General features: G+C 51.6%; 1 protein-coding gene across 3 annotated transcripts in view; it reads left to right on the forward strand.

Annotated features, from left to right (window-relative positions):
* The window catches only part of PHKA1 (phosphorylase kinase regulatory subunit alpha 1), a 211,157-nt gene that overhangs the window by 50,498 nt on the left and 134,065 nt on the right, over positions 1-26,594 (forward strand). For 2 of the 3 annotated variants that reach the window (XM_074964317.1, XM_074964318.1), the window contains exons 19-30: positions 3,399-3,493; positions 4,218-4,357; positions 5,426-5,582; positions 6,197-6,276; positions 6,677-6,755; positions 6,876-7,005; positions 9,276-9,377; positions 10,002-10,117; positions 14,590-14,760; positions 16,108-16,161; positions 18,459-18,659; positions 19,109-21,702. In XM_074964317.1, the coding sequence (XP_074820418.1) occupies positions 3,399-3,493; positions 4,218-4,357; positions 5,426-5,582; positions 6,197-6,276; positions 6,677-6,755; positions 6,876-7,005; positions 9,276-9,377; positions 10,002-10,117; positions 14,590-14,760; positions 16,108-16,161; positions 18,459-18,659; positions 19,109-19,282 (1,499 nt within the window). In that variant the 3' untranslated portion in view covers positions 19,283-21,702. Of the gene's footprint in view, positions 1-3,398; positions 3,494-4,217; positions 4,358-5,425; positions 5,583-6,196; positions 6,277-6,676; positions 6,756-6,875; positions 7,006-9,275; positions 9,378-10,001; positions 10,118-13,750; positions 13,796-14,589; positions 14,761-16,107; positions 16,162-18,458; positions 18,660-19,108; positions 21,703-26,594 lie in introns of those variants that run through there. The other variant, XM_074964316.1, reaches the window with a different exon arrangement.

Here is a 26,594-nt window from a genome sequence, read left to right on the forward strand (position 1 = left end):
CAGCTTTGCCTGTCTGCACTGGTGGCTGGTCCCTAATAGCTGGAATTGGGGCAATATCTGTGTTCCCCCTGTGTAGATAGAGCCTTATTTAAATCTGGGTGGGGCCAGGAGCAGAGCTAGCCTCCCAGTGCCTTTTCCCTTCTCTCTGTCCTGGTCTCAAGTTCCTCCATGGCTGGCACAGGGTAGGTCGGATGCAGGGGTTCTCCTGTCCGTCTCTCATATCGTCATCAATCAGGTTCATAAGGAGTTTCTTAGGCTACTGCCTTAGAGGTGGTTGGGGCTTTTCCCGTTCTCTGAGTGGGTCTGTTGTTTCTCTCTCTCTCACACTCCCAAAACTTAATATTTCTGCTGCTAACAGAGGAAGCTGCTTCACTGGACACCTTGTCCCCTTTACATCCCATCCTCCAGACACTTCCTTCGCATCTGTCTGTCGTCCCACCATTTGTCTGTCACTGCCAGAGGTGTGCTGTGCAGCTCTGCCCAGGCTGGGGTGCGGAGTGCTTAGTGACAGCAGTGTCACGATGGAGCAAGGCTCACGGCTCCCAGAGCTGTAGTTGCTACCATGGTTGTAGCACTGTTTGCCAGTCTAGACTGACCAAATCAGAAGCCCTGCCTATGCTACAGATGTTATCATGTTGCAAGCATCCCCATTTCTCCACCAACTGCCTCTCGTCTGTGTACACTGAACCTGTTCACCTGTTGATACCCTGTGTGGCTTTGCCTAGAACAGAGTTCACTCAAAGAGCTTGTCTGCACTAAGGAAATGTTGTACCCATTCTTCAGCATCCATGCAGCTGCACTGCCAGTAGCACTGATGTACATGCTAATGCATGTGAGCCTCAGCTGATGCTCGTATTTACATCTCTGCAGAGGCACCATTGCTAAAAAGTGGGTACAGAAACATCTAGTGTAGATGCCAGTTCGTCTGCTCTAAGAAAGGAGAGGTTGGCAGCAGCCTTCTGAAGTCTGTCAGAACCCTTACAAACTGCTGCTTCCAGCACGCCTCTCATTTGCAGAGACTGAGACCAAATTATGTGTAACTCTGTTGCCAAGTTTTGTGCCAGCCCTGCAAAGTTCAGGGCTGTTGCATGTTTTGATAGCATGGTTATAATGTAGGTTGGGTCCAGCCTAGACAGAGGAGACAGGTTGTGTTCACAATGGGATTGAAATCTGGAGTGGAGATGGGTCCACTGACCACATACCTAGGTAGGCAGATGGAGAGTCTGAAGTGGGTTCTCAGTCTGTGGGTCGCAACCAGGTGCCACAAATAGAGCTGGGCAAAATTCTTTGGCTGCATCATTTATTTGCTACAAGATGCAGTTTTGGCTCAACCAAAACTATTCACAAATTGGGGTGGAATTTGACGAATACTTTCGAACAAAAGAAAATGAGGACTTACTTATTTTTGTTAAACTTTGTTTAGAAATTTAGCTGTTTTTAAAAAAAAAAAAAAAAAAAAAACAAGGAAAATTCCTGAAAACAAACAAAAAATGAAAAACAAGGACATTTTTTGTTGCAGGTGAAATGAAACATTTTGTTTGACCTGAAACATAAATACCTGTATAGAGAGGTTTTTCAGATGTTTTAGGCATGGCAACCAAAACATCTATTGGTTGTACCCACGCCCCAGCTGTAGTCGTGGCCACTGGGCCCTTCCCACATGGCTAAATGGCAGGAGGGTCCTGGCATAGAACAGGTTGAGGACTGGTCCATGAGCACCATCTAGAGCAGTGGTTCTCAAACTGTGGGTTGGGACCCCAAAGTGGGTCGTGACCCCATTTTAATAGGGTCACCAGGGCTGGCTTAAACTTGATGGGGCCCAGGGCCGAAGCCCAAGGGCTTCAGCCTGAGGTGGCGGGGCTCTGGTTATAGGCCCCCTGCCTGGGGCTGAAGCCCTTGGGCTTCTGCTTTGTTCCCCCTCCCGCACCAGGGTGGTGGGGCTCGGGTGGGCTCAGGCTTCAGTCCCACCTCCTGGGTTGTGTAGTAATTTTTGTTGTCAGAAGGGGGTCGTGGTGCAATGAAGTTTGAGAACCCTTGATCTAGAGCAGAGATTCTCAAACTTTTGTACTGGTGACCCCTTTCACACAGCAAGCCTCTGAGTGTGACCCCCCCCCTTAAAAATGCTTTTTTATATATTTAACACTATTATAAATGCTGGAAGCAAAGCGGAGTTTGGGGTGGAGGCTGACAACTTGCGACCCCCCCCCCCCCCCACATAATACCCTCGCAACCCCCGAAGGGTCCTGACCCCCAGTTTGAGAACTCCTGATCTAGAGCATGCTGCCAGGATGCTGCTGTAGCAGTTTAACTATTCCAATCCTGTTGGTCTGTAACCATTGGGAGAAGTTAAATGTAACAGTTACAAGTCATGACTCTCTGCTCTTGAGTTAACCCAAGTGTTACAACTGACCAAAGACTAACTGCTGTGTGCGTGAGACATGGGGCATTGACCAGGCTCAGTGCTCACTGTTAGATACAACAGGTTAAAAATCTACAGAGAAACCTGATTGTCCTGATCAGCTCATTTGCACTTCCTTTCTCAAGGCTGGTGGCACTACAGTGAGCAGGTAAAGCTAATCTGCCTCTAGAGCATTATTAGTGCTCTACAGAAATTAACCCATGAAGGTAAGGTGGGTAAGTATTAACTGCTTGGCTTCCCCATCTTGTGAAATGAGGGTAAGTGACTTCCCCAAGGCTGCAGAAGGGTTGATGTCAGAGTCAGGCTTTGAGAGTTCCTGATTCCGGTGCTGCACAGCTGTTAATAAAACCTACAGAGTAACACCTCCCTGTGTCATGGCCAGCATGCCCCAGCTGCCATTCTTCTCCTCCTGCCCTCTTCTGCTGATCTAGCCCCTTGTTAAAGCTGCCCTGGGAAGACCCTCTCTCATCAGGCTGCCAAAGAGCCACTTGTAGTAACTCATAGGGAAGGCTGCAGAGCGCTGCCCTCTCTGCTCTCTCCCTGCTAGGCCTCCAGTGTGTGTGAAATCTCTGGAGCATTAAGTAGGTCTCATTTGCTGGATTAATCAAGCAATTAACTAGTTTATAAAATCCTACAGTGTTTGAAGGCCCATGTAATTAATCTTGGCTGCAGCATATCCTCCGAAGTGTAAGCCCTAGTCAGTTAGGGTTCTAATGCCTTGCAGCCTCTACACAAATTTCTAAGAGATTAGAGGATATTAAACAGCCATCAATTCCCCTCCCAATCCTATTCACCTGGGGTGGGGCCAGAGGACTGTGCGTCGCTTCTAAGCACAGTAGGCAGCAGCACTCACTGGAGGCTGTGAGTTAACAAGGATTTAAAACTCTCCTGAGCAGGGCAGGGCCCCAGACACTGTGCTGGGTAAATTGCAGTGTGCTGCAGTTTAAAGCCTTCCAGAATAAACGTTGGTTTCTTGCAGATGTCAACATGTACATCCCGTCCAAGCTGTTCCAGGCCTCCCAGCCTTCAGTGCACTTGCTGGGCTCCACCCATACACCCGAACAGGACAGCCAGGTGACCCTGAGCTGGGAGCGGGGTGGGTGCTGGGGGTGCTGAATGCATTCCGGCTCGAGAGTCAACTGTCTGGCTCCTAACAGTATCCAGTGTGCCAGCTAGAACGTACACAGACTGCTGCCCTGGGGTGGAGCAGCAGAATCCAAGTGGGGAAGTGGCCTGGGTGTCACCTGGGAACATGAGACATGGATAGTTCTGTTAGCCAGCTGCTCTCCGCAGCCCTGTGACCCACTAGCTGCAGGAAACTCGAGAGGGGGAAGGGGGCAAACTGTAGCAAACAGACGAGCGGGTAGAAGCCCTGGCCTCAACAGAGCAGGGCCCACTGGGGAAGAAGGGAAGTGCTGCTGCTCTGGTATGTAACATGAGGGGGCAGTGGAGGTAGATCTGCGAGGCATGGGTGTGGAGCAGGAATCTGCTCACACTAAAGAGGAGGATAGGTTGGGTGGGGAGTTATCAGCAGAGCATCCTGGCTCAGAAGCCAGTCCTGGGCTGGGGTCCTCGCAAGCAGAGTGCTGTCCCAGCCCCTAGCAGTAGGGTGGGTCCTGCTTAGTGGAGACGGCAAAGACGTTGGCTGGTGCCATGGCTTTAGCCAGCTTTAGGAGAAGGCATTAACCAGGGAAGAGCAGAGCCAAGGACCAAGTGGGGTGCTCTGGGATTCTAGGGGAGGGGTTGGGACACCAGCTAGAGCTCTAACATAGAACCCAATGACCTCCTCCTCCTCCAGATTCCCTCGCTCCACACCATGGTGAACCTTCCTCGAGACAAGGCTGGAAACGTGGACTGCAAGGCCCTGGTGGATCAGCTGCGAGAGTGCCCCACCCTACAGGAGCAGGCTGACCTTCTCTACATGCTCCACACCCTCAAGTAGGAGTGTGGTCGGCCCCCAGCCTGCATTACCCAAGAAGCCCTTTATATTGCTTTGCTCCTGGCTTTATTTTCCTAATCATGGCATTACCACCCGCAATGAGAAGCCTAGGTGTTGCCCCCTCAGGAGAGGCGAGATGGGTAGCTCCCTGTGTTTCAGCCTTTATAACTAGTCTGGGAAATGTTTGCCAGATGGGAGGCTGGCGTGAGTTTCTGAAAACATGCCCTTGGTATGGATTCACCTCTTAGCCACTTCGAAAATGATCACAGCAAGGTAGGGCTGGCAGGGACCTTGAGAGGCCATCTAGTCCAGCCCCTTGCTCTGAGACAGGACCACGTAAACCTAGACCGGAGGTGGGCAAATTGTGGCCCATGGGCCACATGCGGCCCGCGGGACCATCCTGCCCGGTCCTTGAGCTCTCAGCCGGGGAGGCTAGCCCCTGGCCCCTCCCCTGCAGCCTCAGCTCGCTGTGCTGCCAGCACTCTGGGCTACAGGGCTGTGAGCTCCTGCTGGGCCCTGCAGCTGCGAGAGCCGCCACCACACATTCCTATGGGAAGCAATTTAATACACTACGCCAGCCCACCATACAGTTTTGGAACCCCGATGTGGTCCTCAGTCCAAAAAGTTTGCCCACCCCTGACCTAGACCATCCCTGAGGGGGTTTGTCAAACCTGTTCTTAGAAACCTCCAATGATAGGGATCCCACAATCTCACTAGGTCACCTGGTCCAGTGCTTGTGTTAGCACCTCTAATGAGATCTGGGTCTTGTTGTGCTGGGCACTGCACATATAATAAGAGATTCAGAATTTGCTGTCTCTAAAAGGATTAGTTAGGTACAGTTCTCAAGAGCTGGTGCGTCTAAACAGGTAGCTCCATTGCGTTCCCTCAACCCGGTGCATTGCTGAGCATGCTATTTACTAGCCAGGAGAGCATCCCCCTCCGTTGGAGTGTTATCGTACTGTTCATGTGTTGCTATGTAATGGTGCTGCCATAGAGTTTGTGGGGGCTGGGTAAATAATCCTGCTCACATAGTCTTTGCTGTGACCTGGCATCTCCTTTGAACTCAGGGGGCTTGACTGGGACATGGAGATCGATGGCCAACCTGGTGCTACGGTCAAGGACCTCCTTACTGAGCTGTATGTCAACGTGGGAGCTACCCGACAGTGGGCCCTGATCCGCTACATCTCCGGGATCTTGAAAAAGAAGGTGGAAGCTCTCGATGAGGTGAGGACTGGGCACAGGGGCCGTGCTCTGATCCCTGGCCTGGCCTCTGGGAAGAGGCAGCGAATGGGCAAATCAATGCCTGACTTCACAAATACCTCTGAGAAACGACTTACCCGTAAGAGTCTGCCGCAACTAGAAAGGACCCTTTCATGTGGAGAGGTGGCCACTGAAATGCCAGACTGTCATTCTTATTGTTTGCCCACGTCATGGCAAGTACAAAGGTCGCTTAGGTTTCTGAGATGCCACAGGGACGTACTGATTTATGCGCTCACTTAGAAGTACGTGGCCTGAATGTCCGTGGCTCCGACAGCTGGAATGGGGAGCGCTGGGCCCTGCTAAAAGCTTGGCCCATCATGGTTTGGATTTGCAGACTGTACAGAAAATCCCGCTCTGGGGGCTGGGGAGAGGATAGGATCTCGCACCAAGCTGAGCCCAGTACAATCCCTGCAGTGAAGATGGAACTCTAGAAAATAATCCATAAGCTACACTGTGTATCTGAGAGGTGTGCGTGAAGCTCTCGCTGGGAGGGAGGAAAGGAGCGCGCCTGTAAGGCCGTGGCGGCTCTTTGGCTATTAAGCATCCATAACCAAGTGCATGATGGTATCTCTGTCTAGGCCTGCACTGACCTCCTGTCTCATCAGAAGCACTTGACAGTGGGGCTTCCTCCAGAGCCTCGGGAGAAGACTATCTCTGCGTGAGTTCAGCTCCTTTTGCCTCAGTGTACCAAGGGGGCCGATACCATTGCATTGATCCGGGGGTCAACTTTGAGATGGGGTGGGGAGGGAGAACATAACAGATGGTGAGTACTCTACTCTACCAAGCTCTGCCCACCTCTGAGGCTCTGCCTCTGCCTGCCCATAGGAAAGAGGCCACTGCTTTCCAAGGCTGGATCTGTATGAGCTCCCTTTCCCCTGAGCCTCGCTGGCTGTGCCCATCATGCTGGACATATTGCCCCACCTGCTTTGAGGTCACTATGTGGGGGCTGTCTAAAGTCAGGTGAAGGGGCATTAGCCCTGCGTTGAGGGGCTGTAGATCATGCCTTCCCTGTGTCTGCATGTACTGGGATCTCCTCTTTATTCCCATTGTCTCCTCAGCCCCGTCCCGTATGAGGAGCTCACCCGCCTGATTGACGAAGCCAGTGAGAAGAACATGAGCGTCTCGATCCTGACTCAGGTGACAGGGCTGAGTCCAGCTGGTTCCCGGACACCCTATCAGTGCCCTCACAGGCCAGAGGATGCGCCTGTCCCACTGGTGGGCTGCCTTGTGACCTGTCTCCTTGCTTTTCCCTTTCAGGAAATCATGGTCTACCTGGCCATGTACATACGTACCCAGCCCGCCCTCTTTGCTGAGATGTTCCGCCTGCGCATTGGGCTTATCATCCAGGTGATGGCAACAGAGCTGGCACATTCCCTGCACTGCTCAGGTACCCAGCCCGAGTCCACTGTCCAAAGACAGATGAGACAAAGGGTGGGAGCATCCTTCTAACTCCCAGCCTGCAAGTGGCTGACCGGGGGCCCCCGATTATACAGAACGCCCAGGCTTTGTTGCATGTTGCCTCACAACTGGCATATTAGCAGAGTGGCTGCCTTTTTTCTAACACAGACAACGTGGGTGAGGTGTCCAGCCCAGTGTCTCACCCCAGCCAAACCTTCCCCAGGCAGGAAAGGGCTGTGACAACAAACTGTCCCTCAAGCTTTCACTGCAAGACCTCTGGAGTATCTAGGGGAATCTCCATGGGCCCATGTATGTGGGCACCTTGTGTCTGAGTAATGTGATTATACCAGTGGTTCTAAACTGGAGTCCACAGCCCAGTTAGTACACAGCTGCAGCCCAGCTCAGCTGTGTGCTAAAGGCCACGGGCTCCGGTTGAGAATCACTAGTATAATCGCATTACTGGGTTATATAGTCAACTTGTTGTATAGTTGGGGCCAATAAAATAAAACTTCTGGGGAAAATGTGAAAGGGAGATGCGTAGCTAGTAGAGTTACTAAGTGCTTGATAGTACTAAAAATATAGCAAGTCCCTGCTCACCAGCTCGGCCACTTTGTTACTTTTTTTTTTTCCTGTTTAAAAACTTGGCTATCTGCTCAAACAGGTCTGAATCCTCACTGTGCATTCAGCTAGCGTGTTGGGATCCTGAGAGAGATTGGGGTGTGAGAACAGCTTTGTTTGATTTTTGGGTGGTGTGAAACTATTCCTCACTTTGAAGGGACACAGTCAGCCTAAGTTACGCTTGGATTGGGAAACTATTGGCCCTGCAAGTGTTACAAGGAAATGCCGAAGACCAGAGTGGAGGGACAACACAGAGCAGTGGCTCTCAACCTTTCCAGACTACTGTACCCCCTTCAGGAGTCTGATTTGTCTTGTGTATCCCCAAGTTTCACCACACTTAAAATCTACTTGCTTACAAAATCAGACAGAAAAATACAAAAGTATCACAGTACATTGTTACTGAAAAATTTGACTTTCTCATTTTTTACCATGTAATTATAAAATCAGTCGATTGGAATATAAATATTGTACTTACATTTCAGCGTATAGTATATAGAGCAGTATACACAAGTCATTATCTGTATGAAATTGTAGTTAGTACTGACTTCACTAGTGCTTTTTATGTAGCCTGTTGTAAAACTAGGAAAATCTCTAGATGAGTTGAGGTACCCCCTGGACGAACTCTGTGTACCCCCGGAGGTACACGTACCATTGGCCCAGAGCATAGGCCGGGGTGCGGGACTTCAGAGAACCGGGTTCAATTCCTGCTGTGCCACAGACTGTGTGTGACCCTGGGCAAGTCACTTGGGCCAGGTCTACACTTAAATTTTAGGTTGACAAAGCTACATCATTCAGAGGTGTGAAAAAATCCAACCCCCTGAGTGCCATACCTATTCCAACCTAACCTCCAGCAAAGATACAGCTAGGTTGACAGAAGAATGCTTCCATCCACCTAGTGACTCGGGGAGGAGGTGGTCCTACAGTCATGGAAAAACCATTCCCTTACTGTAGGTTACGTCTATGCTATGGGTTTATGCCAACATAGCTACGGTGCCGTAGCTGTGCTGCTGTAGTCCCTGTAGTGTAGATATGCCCTTTAGTCTTTCTGTGCCTCAGTTCCCCATCTGTAGAATGGGGAAAATACTCTACTTCACAGGTTTGTCGTGGGGAAAATACAGTAAAAACTGTGAGGTGCTCAGAGGTAATGGGGGCCATATAAGTACCTTGGATAGACTCATCCCAAAAGAACAGGTTTCTCTAAGCATGTGCACATTTCACAGCATAGTCAGTTTCCCTGTTTCCCGGATGGTTTTGTGGACTTTTTGCACAGTGATTGGGGGAGAGGGTGAGGGGAGTGGAGTGATTTGATTTGGCCAGGGGCTGTGAGGCAAGTATAGCACCTGCACCATTCTTCCCTCCTGTATCTGTAATCAACTGGATATCAGGCTGACAGTATCGCTTAGCCATATATGTTCTCTTCTGGGGAGGCAGAGCAGGATGAGAACTCAAGTGCTTCATTAATAAATCCTGGTGTGCAACTAATGTATGGAAACACCTAGATTCACTTGTGCCCCTCGAGCCAGGAACCTCTTACTAGAACTTCCTCTAAGAATCCTCCCTTCTCCACTAATGATGTAGGTTAGGAGGGGAAGGAGGTGACCTTGTTGGCAGTGTCTCTTACAATTAATCTCTGATCTCTAGCTGAAGAAGCCACCGAGAGCTTGATGAACCTCAGTCCTTCAGATATGAAGAGTCTTCTCCACCACATTCTCTCTGGCAAGGAGTTTGGAGTGGAGAAGAGCGGTGAGTCTGTCTGATTAAGCTGAAATCTTGAAGTGGCTGCCTCTAAAATGATGCTGAATGTTCTTGGAGATGAAACTGCACCATAACCACACTCTGGTCTAGCCTTAGCCTCATTTCCAGCAACTCAGAGGTGTCCATTCCTCTGATGTCCCAGGCACGTGCATCTTACCATAACTTATTCAGGGCTGCCATGTCCTTCACACACCAGTGCCGTGGCTGTTGGCATCCTGAGAGACCCTGGTCGTTCATCCTCATTGCCCATTGCAGTTCGGGCTGCCTGAACACATACAGGCGTGTGTCTGAGCCTGGTCCAGAATTCAGTATTAAAATAACTCCACCCCACGTTTGGTGGTAAAACAGACAGGCCCAGCCAAGTGTATGGAGCGGGCATCAGTCAGGGATGACAGGACAGCTACTGGTGATGGAGGAAACTTCTTCCATGGCAGTAGTTCCTGTAGTTCTGGGCTTCTGAAAAGGTTAAAGCAGGGGCACCCCAGGTCCTGCTCGGTGGAGGTGCTATAAGAAGGGCCTTGGGAGCACGAGGTGCCCTGACTGTCGCTGAATCTGTGTCCTCAGAGCCCTGGCAGTGAATTCTGACCATGCCTGTCCCCTCCTCCCTTGCAGTGCGTTCTGTTGATTCAGCCCTAACCCCTGCTATTTCCATCCGCGAGGTTGGTGCCGTCGGAGCAACTAAAACAGAGCGAGCTGGGATAGTGAAGTTGAAGAGTGAGATCAAACAGGTGTGTGTTGGTGTGGGGGAGGTGGGTGTATGGAGAGGGGCTGGGATGTTGAGGGGGTTGGGGTTGAGCTATGTGTGAGCCAGCTGGAGTACTGGGTGGGGCTGTGGAGGACACTGACTGTGGGTAGCTGTGGGATGGGCTGTGGTCAGGGGCTGGCTGATTTTATTGGTATATTGATTTTGCTTGTGTTTCAGAAGGCAATAGGTGGAGAAGCTGTATAGTAGCAAGGCATGTGTGCACCCCGCTGCTGGATGGGATGAGAACTACCCAGCTGTCATGGGCCTTGTCCTGCTAACACAGGGTTGGGGCAAACTTTTTGGCCCAAGGGCCACATCAGGGTGCAAAACTGTATGGAGGGCTGGGTAGGGAAGGCTGTGCCTCCCCAAACAGCCTGGCCCCTGCCTGCCCACCTCAAAACCCCCGACCCATCCAACCCCCGCCCCCTCTCCCGCTCCTTGTCCCCTGACTGCCCCCTCCTGGGACCCCTGCCCCTAACCGCCCCCCAGGATCCCGCCCCCCCCCCCGAACTTCTGCCCTATCCAACTGCCCCCTGTCCCCTGACTGCCCCTCGGGACCCCCTGCCCCTTATCCAGTCCTCTGGCCCCGGCCCCCTTACCATGCCGCTCAGAGCAGCACGTCTGGTTGCCGCGCTGCCTGGCCAGAGCCTGCCATACTACCCTGCATGAGCAGGCAGCCCTGCTGCCCAGAGCTCAGTCTGCGCAGCGGCGTGGCTGCAGGGGAGGGGTGACAGCCGGGGAGGGGCCAGGGGCCATCCTCCTCGGCTAGTAGCTCAAGGGCCAGGCAGGACGGATCTGTGGGCCAGATGTGGCCCACGCCCCTTAGTTTGCTCACCTCTGTGCTAACAGCTACTGAGAGTTTCTCCTCTTAGCTCAACTGGCAGGAGTGGGGACTGCCCTTCTGTAGCGAGATGATCAGGGCTTTATCACCACCATTGGCAGGAAATTCCCAGTAGCTAGCATGCAGCATCATGTGGACACCTGTTCCTGGTGTGCTCTGGTAGCTCTCCAGAAAAGCGTCTGGGTTTCTCTTTGTCCACCTGACTCTGCGGGCCCACTCCTCTACCTTCCCCTGCATGCTTGCTAGTGGGCTGCTGAGTCAAGCTTAGGATTCCTTTGAGATGGCAGTAATAGAGTCACTGAGCAGACATTTCCAGGGCTACTCTTTAATCCTGCGTCTCCCTGGGCCCTTGGCTCCAGCATTGCATCCAAGGTATAAAGAAAATGAGGAATCCTGCATCCTGGGGTATATGTCACTGTGAAACCTGTGATGCATCTGTCTTCTGTGTAACTCTGAACTCAGCAGCCTGGCAGCTTGCTGTGCTCCTGTGTAAGCAGGATGCCACGAAGGTTGGGGGACGGCACACAACATGTGCTCTGCTGGTGACTCTTGTAGGGCTTGTTTGTGTGGAAAGCCAGGTTAGCCCGAGGTGTGAATCTGGACCAATGTTAAGTGCACTGATGTGTGCATTCACACACCTGTGCATTTCAGTTTAGCTTAAGCTGGCTGGGAACAGAATTAAGTTAAACTGAAATAAGATTGTCAATACAAACCCCTGGATGGTCTTTCCCATGTAGATAGACCCTTAGATTAAGAGGAGAAACCAAACGAGCAAACATGCAGGTTGTTCTGATGCAAGCGTCCGCTCTTTGAGTGTAAGTGGAAAAGCCGTGAGGACTGGCGGTGAAGCTAGGCTCGTAAGAGGAAGGATGGTTCAGTGGTTAGGACACCCAGATTCCATTCCCTGCTCTGCCAGAGCAAATCACACAGTTCCCATGTGTACAATGGGGATATGGCCCTGCCCTGTGGTTAGCGATGGAGCCGTTCTGAGGAGGGCCACAGAATTACCTTAGACAGAGACGCAGGCCTCGGAGCGAAGGAGGTGGAAGGGAACAGAAGGTGTAAGTTGTATAGCTAACTGCACTGTGGTCACCAGCCAGACTCTTCCTTGGGCTGTGGAATGCAGCATATCTGTATTGCTGCCCCAGTCACATTGTCTGTATCGTGATCTCCTTTTTATCTTTCAGCAACTGGATAAACGTAGGCAGTCTCTGAGGGACAGTAAGGTGAAACCACCAATGTTCTCTTCAAGCCTTAGCTTACTTGGCAACCTTGCGCACCCAGAAAGCTTCTGAGCATGCATGAGCTAACGGGCTTGTTTCAAGCCGTAGCAAGTGAGCTGGCTTCCCCTCTGACAGCTTAGGGTTTGGGGCTCAGCTCTCCAGCTGGAGGAACTGTGAGCTACAGTTGGGTCACTTGAAGGACCAACCAGCAAACTACAGGCCAGAGCTGTGAGCAAGAGGCTCTTGGGTGGGGTTGTGACTATGTCTTGTGTTCCCTGAGCTCTAGTCCTCGGCTGGTGGTGACTTGTGGCCTGGGAAGCTGTGAAGAGCGGATGGGATCCAGTGTTGGGTCTCTCTGCCCCAGACTAATAGCATTGCCATGCTGGGACCCAGTCTGGGAACTCCTGTGGTTCTCTGGCCAGGGGTCAGCGTGCTCAGGTCCTGGTGGGGCTGAGAGAGGAATAGGAACAATGGACGTACCATAGTTCACAGTGCTGGAGGATCAACGGTGAGGAGCTCTCAGCAGGCCTCTGACCCACTTTTCTTCTCAAAGCTCTTCCCAGGACCCCTCCAGGGGATAATCTTTGCTAGAGAAGACCACTAGTCTTAGCCAGCTGTTTTAGCAATGCAGGCCTGGTCCACGGGGGAGAAGGGGTGGGGAGACACAGAACAGAATCCAAACGATGGTGCTTTGTTCCATGCTGTGGGACAGACTGGGCCTGTCTGCATAACCAGGGATGTTTAACTTGCTAGAACACACTGGGCCAGGAGCCTGCAGTGAAGCTAAGTAGGCAGCATGTCCTGTAGCTAACTACGCTGTGCCCAACAGCCAGACTGTACCTTGCGCTGTGGAATGCAGCACAGCCCCTAATCACGCTGCAGGACTCCTGTCAGATAACCCCACCAAGCAAATCGACTTCTGCTCTCCCTTCCCAGCTGCCTGATAGAGCAGTAGGGAACGTGGCTCCCTCTGAATCCCCTGCTGCCTCCTGCCCACTCCCGGGCTGTCACTCTGGGATGGGCTAGCTACTGCTGTAGTGCTGATGTGATGAGCTCACTGGCTCTTTCCAGGCCCTACCTTAAATGGCCTCTAGCTGGGGTACTGTAAGCCTCTGTGCCTGAGTAGATCTAAACTTCCAGGACCACCCCCTCTGCACTAGATTCTAACCAGGCTGAGGGGCTGACAGTGTAGCTACTGTGTCCTAAAGCCACAGTCTGGCATGGTAATTCTGGAAGGGGAGCCCAGCTCCTTGGATTTCACACTGTGCAGTGTGTCACCTTGTAAATGCTAAACTGTTTAACCAGCCTCTCCAGGCATCCACCTGGTTCTTTAATCTCCTGCCCTGGTATGTTCCTGCCCCTCTTCCAGCTTTGGTTTAATGTGAAACTCTGTGGTGCATCTTCCTAAACTGGCTCTAAAGTCTCTGGCTAGCCACAATCACCTGGGATAGACACTGAATGAATGACACCAAGCTTTGCCCGTGCTTCTGCTAATGCTTCTGCTGCCTGCTCCATCCCATCAGGCTTTGACTGTCTCTCTTCTCCTCTCTAGTCTTGTGGCTTCCACTCTCTGGAGATGGATTCAGGATCTCCTCTGGTAATGTGCATCTTATGTTTACACATGCAATGTGTCTGTTCCAGAGCATTTTGCTAGCTAGAGGCAGGAATCTCTTCACTCTGGGGTGGAATGCAGCCACCTCTGGAGTGGAATACAGTAGCCCATTAGCAGTGGCTAGGAAAGCTACACAACCAATTAGGACAGGAAGCCAGCTATAGCAGCATTAAGCACAAGCTAGGCACACAGCCACTTGGGAAGACTCTTTCAAGGCAGGCTTTGACACTCGGGGCTAATGTAGCTCTCCTGAGGAAGCAGGCCAGGAGGAAATGGTGCTGTCTGGTCAGTCTCCCCAGCCCAGGCTTGATGGTGGAACCAGAAGGCAAGGTGGTGATGGGATTCTCCATTTCCACAAGGCCAGCTGTGGAAATGGAGAATCCCATCTCCAGATGCAACTCTGGGGCTCTAGAAAGGTGGAATGTAATAACCCCCTCTGGATTGTCCCCAGGGCACTGGGCTAATGCCCTGACTTGCCAGGGGATCTGTGGCTTTGTCTCATCAGACAGCATTCTGTGTGTCCTAGTCCATATTAGGACATTGGTTAATGCTGGTTGGGAGAGGAAGTGTCCTCTACTGAATTGTGTTCCTTGGTCTCCCCTTCAAGTACTAGCCCAGCCTGATCCTTCTTGTGTAACTTGAGAGCTGCTGAGATCACAGCCCGGGGGAACGTGGCCAAGTGCTTCTCTGCAGTTAGAGCTCCGCAAGCTAGGGAGGTGCTCTCTCTAGTGCTTCATCCTGGTCCTGTTGCCTTCACTGTAACTCTGTTTTGTCATCAGAGTTCTGGAAACTCCTTCTTGCCTGCTGGAGGATCCTTTGCTAGCATGCTGGAAGATCAGGTCTCCAGAGATGGCCGCCATGGCCAGTGGCAGCGGAGAAGGCGGCTGGACGGAGCTCTCAATAGGGTCCCGGTGGGGTTCTACCAGAAGGTCTGGAAAATCCTGCAGAAGGTGAGGTGATCTCATGCTGCCATTCAACTGTCCCTTCCACACGTGTATGTGTGAGCGCACATGCATGCACCTGGCTCCCCTTGGCCAGTGTTTTCACATCATGGGGACAATCCACCAGCAGCACACACACCTCATTGTTCTGTGTTCTAGCCAGCTGAGCAACTACCCTACCCCTGCCTTGGAGGGCCTATTCCAATAGCTGCTAGCCATGCTGGTTTCCAGAGTTTGCTTGGGAGCTCTGTGACAAAAGCCCAGGTTTGGGCCCCATAAAGCAAGGTGCTTTTTATTACTGCTGGGAGTCCCACCCTGTTGGCTGGCTTTGCTGCTAAATTCTGTTCCCAGGGCTGCATAGGTGTAAAAGGCCCATTTGCCTCCCTGTGTCAGCACAGAGATAAATTTGTGACTCTCTTGTTCAGGGGCTGCAGGGGCACATGTGGCCCCCTGCATTATCCAGGACAGCCCAGATTTGCCTCTCTGCTGCTTTTAAAGTGCAGCTAGAAGCCCAGATGGGTTTACTGCCTGGTGCTGGGGAGGAATTCCTGCACAGACCTAGCTGCTAGTCTGGAGAGGTAGGTCATGGTACCAAACTGCCAACTAGAGGTACGGTCATACAGCAAGGCATGGATGTGAGACATATAGCACCAAACTTGGGGCTTGTCTACATGGTAAATGGAAGCAAAGGGACTGTTGCAATCCACCCCTTTGTCATTCTGCTGGATGTCTGGGTCTGGACACTCACTTTCAGTAAATGGGCTTTATCCTTCAGTAAAAAGCCTGTTTCTTGGGAGAACTAATCCAGTTTAACCAAGGTGATACGAACGCACTTGTACACAGTGTGTGCCCACGCCCAGACCTCAACTGAAATAGCTAGGGGTTGAGTTACTACTGCAATTACTGGTTTCAGAGTAACAGTCGTGTTAGTCTGTATTCGCAAAAAGAAAAGGAGTACTTGTGGCACCTTAGAGACTAACCAATTTATTTGAGCATAAGCTTTCGTGAGCTACAGCTCACTTCATCGGATGCATCCGATGAAGTGAGCTGTAGCTCACGAAAGCTTATGCTCAAATAAATTGGTTAGTCTCTAAGGTGCCACAAGTACTCCTTTTCTTACTGCAATTGTTGTTTCAGGTCCCCTTACCATGTAGAAAAGGCCTAAACTTTACCATGTGTCTACCACATCTGGGTGCTAACTGCATTTCTCAAGGCTGCATGCTCTGCGTGGTGAATGGAAAATGCAGTTATTGGTTTGCAGGGTTTTAAACACTCCGCTCGGGGAGGGGGGAATCCAGGATAGTGAACAGCAGCCTGTCTGGGCTGCAACCTCTAACCCTTGGTCTTATTTTGCAGTGCCATGGCCTCTCTGTGGAGGGCTTTGTCCTTCCAGCCTCAACAACCAAAGAGGTAAGAGCTTTGGGGCGGGGGTATCAATTGGCCTTATGAGGGTAGATCCATGGGGAAGTGTGTGTGTGAGAAATTGTGTCAAAGTGTTAAGATTGCAAATTCAGGCAGTCAGGTGTTCCAAGGTTAGGACGTGCCAGAATTAAGGCTGCCCATACCAAAAGACTTGGAATGATTATTTTACTGCTGACAAAGCTGTCCTTTCCCCCAGCCTCATTCTCAAAGAGCCAGACTGTCTTTGTTCTAACTTCATTGTCCTCGTCTTCCTCCCAACCCCCAAAATAAATCCGGCTCAGACAGAGAACATGCGTGGAAAGGTCAGCCTGGAGAATGATGTTTGTCAGAGTTTGCAAAGCAGTTGAGAATGGTTAGAATGAGAAGCATCAGGTAGCTGTAACATAGGTGTTGCTACCACTCTGCCTCTCTCTCACTTATCTCCCCACCCTGCAAGTATTTTCATAATACAGTTCTTATTCTCCCTCCCTGCCCATCACCTTTTATCTCCAGGGAGGTCTAAACAGGGCCTGGCTCTCCCAGCACATCAGCTCTTCTCCCTTTCCCCCGCCATCCCATCATCGGTGCTCTAAACGATCCCCCGCCCACTTGTCTGACTGTTCCCCCTCCTGGTTGGTGAGAGTGTCTCGCTGCTTCCTCCCCCTCTTGACTGTGGAGCAGCAGGGTCTCGATCGCTGTTTTTCCCCATGTGGGTGAGAGAAGGCCCTGCAACTCTCAACAGTGCTGAGCCTCTGGGCTGGTCAAGCACCTGCTCTCAAGCACAGAGCGGAACGTTGAGTGGCTTTGCTGTGTCATGAGCAAGACCAGTCTGCGATGGCGGCTGCTTCTCCCACATTGTGGCTAGCTGCTCTGTTACTTCTGTGCCAAAAAACTTAAAATTCTGCGCACAATATTTTAAAATTCTGCACAATTCTGCATATTTTATTTGTCAAAATAACACAATATAATCACACCAGTTTCAATTATTTTTGGTCATTTATTTCAAAATACCTGTCAGCAAGTAGGTCTGTAACAATACAGACAACAAAAAAGATTCAGGATGTGTTTTTTGACATAGATTCCTTACTAGGCATATTAATACAGAATTCTGAGTAATTCATTTAACCATATTTCCCACACCCCTCAGAAGCAGGGCACAGGCCTGTGGGATTCAGGGGTAATGGAGGAGCTGAGTGAGAGGGAAGTAAATTGCTGGGAAAAAGCCTGGCTGTGAACTTGGAGGGTTGTTGGGTATGGGTGGGAAAAGTATGGAACAGGTTTTTTGCGGGAGTGGGGAGGGATTGTTAAGGAGCTTCCCCATGCAGACCCTGGCTGACCCCTAGCCTCTCCCATTCGGTCAGGAACATCTGCCCCTGTCCCCATGTGTTCCTGCACCTTTATGTATCCTTGCACCCCCTGTCCACATGTCCCTCCACCCCCACTCAGACACCCACTCCAGTCCATCCTCATGTGGCCCTGCACCCCATCCCCATGTGTCTCTGTGCCCCCTTCTAGCCACTCCTCTGTCCCTATGTAGCTCTGCACCCCGGCTCCCATCACCATGTGGGCCTGCACCCCCCTCCCTCCTCTGGCTCTGTGCCTCCACTCCCATTCAGCCCCTGCCTCAGTCTGTCCACCATCACTAGCCCTTAAGAGCCCCTGTCTGGGCCCACCCCACCAGCACCCCATGCTGTCTGTCTCCCCATAGCCCCTGTCTCCTGGCCTGACAGGCATGAAGAAGACACTGAAGGCTCTCTTTCCCTTGCTGGCTGGGAGCTGCTGATTTGTTCTATTGCCACAGTGTCCTCTGGTGGGCAAAATGCAGAACTGCAGCAACATTTCAGCAGAAGCTTTTTTCTAAGCAAAAAATTAAAAATATGCATGGCTTATTAATTATGCATGCACAAAGTAGCATAGAATTCCCCCAAGAGTACTCTGTGAAGCACGATCTTCAGTGCTTCTGACCTCGAGGGCCCCACCAGCCTCAGTCAGCCAGTTGCTCTGTCAGTACATTGCCCCTGCACCGGCACATCCCTTATGGAGGGAGGCGCTCGGAATGTAGGTTCCTAGGTTCCATCCCACTGACTTGCTGGGGAACCCTGGGCAAGGCACTTTCTCTGTCTGTGCTTCTGTTCATCCATCTACACAATGGGGCTAAGGATACTGAACAATTTGCTGCCTGCTATGAAATGCTACAAAGCGCTAGATTGTGGGTGTTGGGCTGGGTGTGTGCTGTGAGCGTTGTGGGGTTCACTGGAACATGGGACACACCTGCATGTGTATTAATAGGCTTTTGTTTCTCACAGATGACTCCTGGGGAGATCAAGTTTTCAGTCCATGTGGAGTCCGTCTTAAACCGTGTCCCGCAGCCAGAATACAGGCAGCTCCTGGTAGAAGCCATCCTTGTCCTGACCATGCTGGCAGATGTGGAAATACACAGCATTGGGGGCATCATTGCAGTGGAAAAGATTGTGCACATAGCCAATGACTTATTCTGTGAAGAACAGGTACGGAACCTGCCCTCTGCCAGAGGGAATGAGTGAGATGAACCTGGCCGTGGACTGTGTGGGGCTGTGGTGGCAAGCGTGCATGTCGTACGTTCCTTAGCACACGTGGGTCATGGCACAGAGAACTTGCAGCAGCAGTGCAGTTAAAGGCTTCTACTGAGTGTCCATTTGAGACTCAAGCCCTGATGGTTAAGAGCGATTTTACAGGTCACCTTCAGGGAGTGACCAGATTCCCCGAAGTCCAAGACATATTTCTAGCGATGGTGAGGAGGTGGTGGTGGTGGCGGTGGCAGGGTTTGGGCAGTAGAAATGGGGGTGCTGGTGGTGCTTGCTGCTGGAGTATAGGCAGGATTGGCTGGGGGTGTTGGGTGGAAGTGAGGTGGCACTTGGGGATGCACAGGTGGCTGATAACTCCCTTCTCTCCTTTTCCCCACTCCTCACCCACACAGAAAGCACTGGGCGCTGATGACAACATGCTGCAGAAGGATCCTGCTACAGGCATCTGTACCTTGCTATATGACAGTGCCCCTAGTGGCAGGTTTGGCACCATGACCTACCTCTCCAGAGCAGTGGCAACGTATGTGGAGGAGTTCCTCCCCAGCAGTGGCTGCACCATGCAATAGACCCATCTGGGCTTGCAGCTGGAGTTTACAAACTGCCTTGGGTTACCTTTTAGAAGTCAATGGCAGGCGTTAAGCTGGCTTGCTGGTAGACTGTCTCCATGCCATGACAACTTGTTGAATTCAGGGATGGAACCTACCATCTCCTAGCGTCACCCTGGGGAAAAAAACATCCTGCTTGCAATAGCTGTTCTCAGCAGGGGGCATGTGTCTCTGCTGACGCCAAGTGATGTTTCAGGAGAGCATGTTTGTGTGATTAAACCATGGCTGTGTTTGCATACAGCCATCCCAGCTGTTCCCTGGCACTGAATCCAGGATCAGGCTCACATGGGAGAGGCCTCTGCTGAGGGTCCCGGGGTCTGATCCCTGCTTGGGTATGGGTTATCTGTATGTGTTACAAGTCAGCGCTTGGGGTGGGTTTCACTCAGTGAGGTGGTGAATGGGGGAGGGCTCTGCAGATGCACACTGTGGCACTCAGGCTGGTCTCACCTCACTGGTTTCCCTCCATTGTGTTTTGGGTTTTGAACAGGCTCTTGCTGCTTTAGCCCCAATGTGTGTGGAATTTTGAAGAAGGGTTTTATAAACTGAATGAATGGTAGCTTACCCTGTTGTCGTAGGGGCGTGGGCCCCGAGCAGACTCTGCTGGCATTAACTTGCTGAGCAACCCAAACCTAATCCCTGCACTCTGCCCCGTTAGTCCCACAGGCTTCTTCCCACAGTGCAGTCTGGACCTCTCTGCTCTTCTGCCCCCCAGAGCTGTGAAGCTTTCAGAAACCAGGCAGAATCACTTTAGAGGGCAGGTGTATTGAGACCCTGAACCACTCCCCCGTCTGCTGGGAGCCGTGAAAGAGAGTGCTGATTCTAGGCACTTTTGGCTGGCTCTCCAGCCCCATCCTGCACCATGTTCAGCTAGGCTTTGACGTGCTGTGTTCCTGCTAATCAGGCCTGTTGTCGACTCACCCTCCTGGAGTACCCCTTGTGGCCTGGGGTGGCATTTTGGTGACTCCGTCTCTCTCCCCTCATCAGGACTTCAGTGGGGACATGGACCTCTGCCCAGGCTGCTCTGTTGCTCCTCCTCTTGTGGGGTATCGGTGTCACCAATAAATCCTATCTGACAGAATACAGGCAATGAACAAGTCTTCCACCCCCAGCCTCCTCTCCAGTCTCACTTGTTTGCCAGAGCAATGACTCTGGGCTTCCCCCCAGAACCCTTCAGCAAAACCCAAACACCAACTGACATACAAACCCAGCAACTTCTGCCCAGCCCCAGCTTGAGCTTGTAGCCAGGTTAGGTTTTCCCTGGTGCTCCATTCTTCTACCCAACAGCAACCCCCACAAGGGCTGCCTCCCTGGAGTCCTGCCCCCTTTCCTAGGCCCACCACAAGCATGAACTCCACATGGCCCTTTCCCACCATACTCCTCCTGCCCGGCTCCTGCAGAGAGGGCCTCCAGACAACCTCTCCTGACTCTCCCTCCCTCCGTGGCACTGACCTCCTCCTCCAGCCTGGCCCCCCTGCATTTGTAACACAGTGGGGCCCCTTCGTAGTGGGGTGTGGCTTATGCACCCCCTCAAGGCTGTGTCCAGCATGGTACAGATGGTTTCTGTCTCTGAGGTGCAGGACCTGGGCACACAGGGTGTCCAGCTCCTCCTCACACTCACTCGTTGTCAGGAGCTGACAGTCCCTACCCTTCAAGGCCTCCCAGAGCAGTTCTCCCTTTCACAGCACCTGCTCCGATGCCAGCAGCTTCTTTTGCACGTTCTCTGCCACTGTGACCATATGCTTGCACTCTGTCCTGTTCAGTGCCTCTGCAGTAAGGGCCTCAGTCTTTTCACCTAGCCCCCTGCAAGCTGCTAAGAGTTGGTAGTCACCAGCACTTCCCCCGTTTTATTTGAGGCAGTGTCAGAGTCCCCGCTGCAGGCTATTCAGCCTCTCATCTGGGCTCCGCTCCCTTGTGCTCATCTCAGCCCAGAGGGAAACCTGCTTCTGCCCCAGCTGTTGCTGCTGCTGCTGCTTCCAGTGTTCCGCCCCTGCCTTTGCCTAGGCTCGTTCTTGTCTGGCCACTTGGGCCATCACCTCTTGCCAGGCAGTGCCTGTTTCCACTAGCTGTCACTTACAGGCTTTCAGCTGGCCAGGCAGAATCTGCAGGTAACTCATGGCTGCTGGCTGGCTGCCTTCAGCAGCCTCCAGCTGGGTTTCTACCATCTTTGAGTCCTCCCCAGCCTCAGCAGTCCTGGGCTGCAGCTCTTCATTCACCCTAGCCCTTCCCTTCCTTTGCATCATCATCTTCTGTACCAGAGTTGGGAATTCCCACCAATCCCTCCCCAGGATCGCAGGCTGAGGAAGAGTCTTGACTGCTCCAATCTGTATATGCCACCCCTGGCCCCGTACCTCCAGCTCTAGTCGGTCGTGGGACACCTCCCCCCCCCCCCCCGCCCCGTCTTCCTGGACACGAGATGTGGACTGGCAGGTGTTTGGTCCATGTTTCTTCAGCCCAGCATTTGTCCACATCCTGAACCCACCAGGACATCTACTGCCACTCGTCCCCCTTAGGTAGCCCTGCATGTGGTAGCTTTTTAACCTTATCCAGGGAGGACCCTGCTGCACAAACTTCAGTGTAATAATTAATGTATCTGTGCTCCATCAATGGACAGTCCCTCCTAAAGCATCCTGGCTTGCTGCACTGACTTCCTTGGCTGCCCCCAGAGGAGCTCCATTTGACTGAGGGACTAACCGGAAGGCCGGTAGATCTGGAGTGCCCTTGAGAAAATGTCATCAGTTTCCTGGTAACTCCCACATTGACGCACCTCATCCACCTGTCTCCCCTGCTGGGACACTCCTAGTCTGGCTCATTGTTCAGGCTTGGCCCTCTTGGCTTCAAAACAGGCTTTGGTAGGGTTGCCAATTTTGGTTGGATGTATTTCTGAAGGTTTCATCACATGATGTAATCTCTAATTCCTGGTGACTCCAGGACAGTTCTGGCAGGTTGGCAGCTCTAGGCTTTGGCCTGCTCTCATCTCGCCTACTGATGGAGGCCAGAACCATCTTACCCCACTTCGGACCCCTCAGGGCACGAGCTGTAGAAATTGCTGCAGGACCACATGGTCCATGACTCTTTTCCACTGAGCTGGTCAAGGCACAGCCACCAGGATGCGAGATCCTGCAAGCGTTGTGCCACTACTTGTGGCAGAGATCCCCCTGGCGAGGGCTGGCTCCAGAACCAGAGCTGATACGCTGCTAGAGTCAGTCCTAGCCTGTTCAAAATGGCAGTCTTTGCCAGCCAGTTCTGCCTTACATTGCAGTATGCAGCCTGAGCCTCTCCTGTCACAAAAAGAAAAGGAGGACTTGTGGCACCTTAGAGACAAACAAATTTATTTGAGCATGAGCTTTTGTGAGCTACAGCTTCAAGTGAAGCTGTAGCTCATGAAAGCTCATGCTCAAATAAATTGGTTAGTCTCTCCAAGGTGCCACAAGTCCTCCTTTTCTTTTTGCGAATACAGACTAACACGGCTGCTACTCTGAATCCTGTCACAAAGGGCATGATGGGGCTGCCCAGGCTGATCCCTCCAGCTGGCCATGCTGGAGTTTGCTGGAATGCCTCCCCTGGCTTCATCAAACCAAGGACCAGCTGTCCTGACTTGTGCTCCCTTGGCCCAGCCGGACTTCCCAGAGCCCCTGGGCCCAGCTGCTTCTTGCTGCTTGTATTGAGCCTTGTGCCACTGCTGTTGGGTGGCAAATAGTGCTTCCTGCTGCTTGTCCTAGTTGTAGGAGTAGCACCTGAGTGTGCCATGGCTGCTGTTGTAGCGCAGCCATCTGCAGCTATTGCTGGGCCACCGCCAGCAGATGTGCCTGCCCCACTCTTCTTTCCCTTCCCAAATACCGGGCCAGGTCCCTCTGGCCCTATTTCAGAGGCTGATCAAAGTGCTCACATGCTCTGTGTTCTATCGCAGACACACCATCCTGGAGCACCCCCTTGTGGCGTGACATGGCATTTCAGCGACTTGGCCTCACTCTTGCCCCTCTGGACTTCAGTGGTCTGGTGCAGTGGGGCCGTGGTCCTCTGGCCAGGCCATGCTATAGTTCCACCTCTTCTGGGAAATCTGTGTCCCAAACAAATCTTATCTGATAGAATAATGGCAATGCACACGTCTTCCGCCCTGCAGGCTCTTCTTCAGGCTCTCATTTGCCAGAGCAGTGACTCTGGGCTTCCCTCAGGAGCCCCTCAGCAAAATCTAACACCAGCTAAAATACAAACTCACTTCTGCCCAGCCCCTGCCTGGCTCTCAGCAGCCCTCACCTTCCACAGTCTGGAATCTGCCTGGAGAAAGGGTCCACCCTGGCATGAGTTCTTAGCCCATTTTAGGTTCTTCCCCAAGTGTGACCCCCTGCAGGTGTAACCCTGCGGGGCTGTTAGAGCTCTCAGCTGTAACTAAACCTTCTTGGTCAGCGTGAGATCTGCATCCCATCCCATCCCCATTCATCTCTCCAGGTGAAACCAGCAGTAAATTAACGGTCACTGCAGCAGTGGACCATGATGGCGCTGGTCCTCCCACCCAGGTACTGGGGATGCAAGGGGTGTGTTCACCTCTCAGAGAGCTGGCTGCTGACTCCAGATCCTGAATTTCACCACTTAGTGATGGTATCTGCTGCAGAGCTCTTTAGGGGTTTAAAGTACCATATGAATCTGCACTAGATCTTTCCTAATCTAACAGGCTAAACCCTCCGCAAAGTAGGTCAGTGCTGCACAAACCAGGTCAGTGCATGAGCAAACATCTCTTGCAGTGTGTGGATTTCTCTGCTGGCTTCACCAGAGCCTTTTCCTAAGGCAGCACTGTGGCTAATAGAGTGAAATGGTTTTCCTGTGTGTGTTCAGTAGCTGATGTCTTCATTTCTTTGCCTTTAACAAAGTGTATGCTCCCTGGAGGCATTGGGTGCATTGTCCTCATTGCACGGACACAACACTAGGAAAATCTCCTAGGTGGTCAAATTCTTTTTTTCCATCTTAACTTCTTTCCTCCCACAGCCCCCCAGCCACAAATGAACTCCCCCATCTGATCTTTTAATACCATCAGAACATCTGAAGCCATGGGTGTTAGCACTGTGTGCGCAGTCGGGGTTCCCGACAGCTCTATGGAAAGGGAGGCTAGGGTATCTGCACTGCCCAGAAACCACCTACCCCTCCCACCCTCTTCACATAATAAACCCTAAACAGGGAAGTAAAAGCTTCTGTTACACTTAGGCCATAGACTACCTGGTGCTTTCTAATTGTCTGTCAGAGAATGATCCTGAATGCCATAGACGTGGCTGGTTCTCATTTATGCACGTCAGGTTCCTTTCTTAGTTGGGAGTAGTTGACCCGTGTGTGCGCTATGCAGGCTGCTCTAGGGGTGATCGGAGAATGTAATGATCAAAAACCAGCTTCTCATAGTGCCAGAGATTTTTACCCACTATAAAAGGTTACAGTGAATGTATAAGGGGGAGCCTCTCCCATTTGAAATGGTTCTATATGTAGGATGACCACACTGTAGTACCATGATTACAGTGTCCTCTAGCAATACAGCAGGAGCCCTCCATCAACTGGTGGTTTAACACTTGCAAATACGACACTGACTGCCTTAGATGGGGTATCAGTGATGGGGATTGAATCTGGGATCTCTGGATCTTAATGCAGGAGTGCCTACTGGCTTATTAACTATGTGGCCTGACCACCAGTAGAAAGGGACAGAGCACCATTGGCTGTCCGTGGGTGGGGACAAAACTAGTACAAGCTCCTTGGCTGCACTTCTGCATTAAGATCCAGAGGTCCCAGATTCAATCCCCATCACTGATAGCCCCTATGTCAAAAATCAGATGGGGTCTGAACTGTCCATCCCACCACCACCGTCTTGGCTTCATAGCTTCTGATCCAAGTCCCCTGAAGGTCTGGGACTGACTAACTAATGGTCCAGTGTAAGATTGGGGCTGAGGAACAACATGTATATGTAAAACCCTGTGTTCCCTTTGCAAGGGGAAAGTGCTGCATAGCCACTGCTGAAGGCAGTTTGAGGTACTTGGCACCTAATACACACTGGCAATGAGGCTCCCATTGTGGGATGCCAGGAATCAGATCTCCTGCTGTGGGGCTTCTGTTTAGCTGCATTTTTATTGGGGGGGTTTCTCTTAAAATTTGCTTTTGGAGAGTGCTTGTCTAGAGAGCAGGGACGGAGCTGCACCTCCATAGCGGTCATGAAGCGCTAAAACCTTGTAAACCCAGCTGAGGCTAGGTAATACCCAGTTGAGTAGGTAGATAGGGTGTTCCAGTGCAAGGCTGCTTGCTGCACTCCACTTTGATGGTTTACTGACTGTAACGCAGTTGCACTCTCTCACTTAGCCACGTAACATTTTCAGACTCCATTTCCTAGATCTCACCTTTGTTTTCAGGATGTGAGGGCTGAGAGGCACGTAAACATTAGTCTTTTTTTCTAATTAAAAAAAAAGGCAAAACTTGACTGAAGCCTGAAAAGCTAGAATAAAATGCCTCTATTTTCAACACGCCTGTGTTTTCATTTCTGGTCATTGGTGAGCGAGCTGCATGAGGGAGAGTGACTGAGCTTCCTACTCATACAGCTCCCCTGTAGTCTGAGTGCGGGGCGGGGCTGGCTACTGCTGAGGTAGAGCTACAGGCTCTGGCCAAGAATCATAGCTTGGGCCAAATGGGAGTTTGCAGCTTTGAGTGGTGGGGGGTGGTTTATGTGTATTACTGTAAGAGCCTAGGGTGCAAGTCTGACTGGGGCTTCTTTGTGCTAGGTGCTGTGCAACTCCGTCCCAGCCCCCATGGGCTCAGTAGAGGCTCCTGATGTCTATATTTGTGTATTTTAACCAGAGGCCACTGTAGCCACAGGCAAGTTTAGCTAGGGTAAGAGCAGCATACCTAATTCATCAGCCAGATTCCTGTTAGTAATGTTTGTATTGGGGTGGGGCCTAGAACTTCTCAAGGATCAGGGCCCTATTATGCCAGGTGCTGTATGCTAATCCCACAAAAAGTCGGTCCCTAAGAGACAACAGGTTGGGGAGGAGGGCAGGCCAACAGCGAGCTATTATAATTTGTGTAACAGTATCACTAGCCCCAGCCAGACCTAAAAGTGAGTCAGGCCCCAAAATTCACAAGTTCGGTTTTAAAATCACATGTGTTTTGTTTTTGTTTTTTTTAATGGGGTGGTTCTCTGTGGAGACTGAGTCACATTTTCAAACTTAAAGAATGAGGAGTCCTTGTGGAAAATACAGTAGGAAGATACACACACACACACACACACACACACACACACACACACACACAC

Source organism: Natator depressus, chromosome 9 (assembly GCF_965152275.1).
Source record: "Natator depressus isolate rNatDep1 chromosome 9, rNatDep2.hap1, whole genome shotgun sequence".
NCBI classification, from domain to species: Eukaryota; Metazoa; Chordata; order Testudines; family Cheloniidae; genus Natator; species Natator depressus.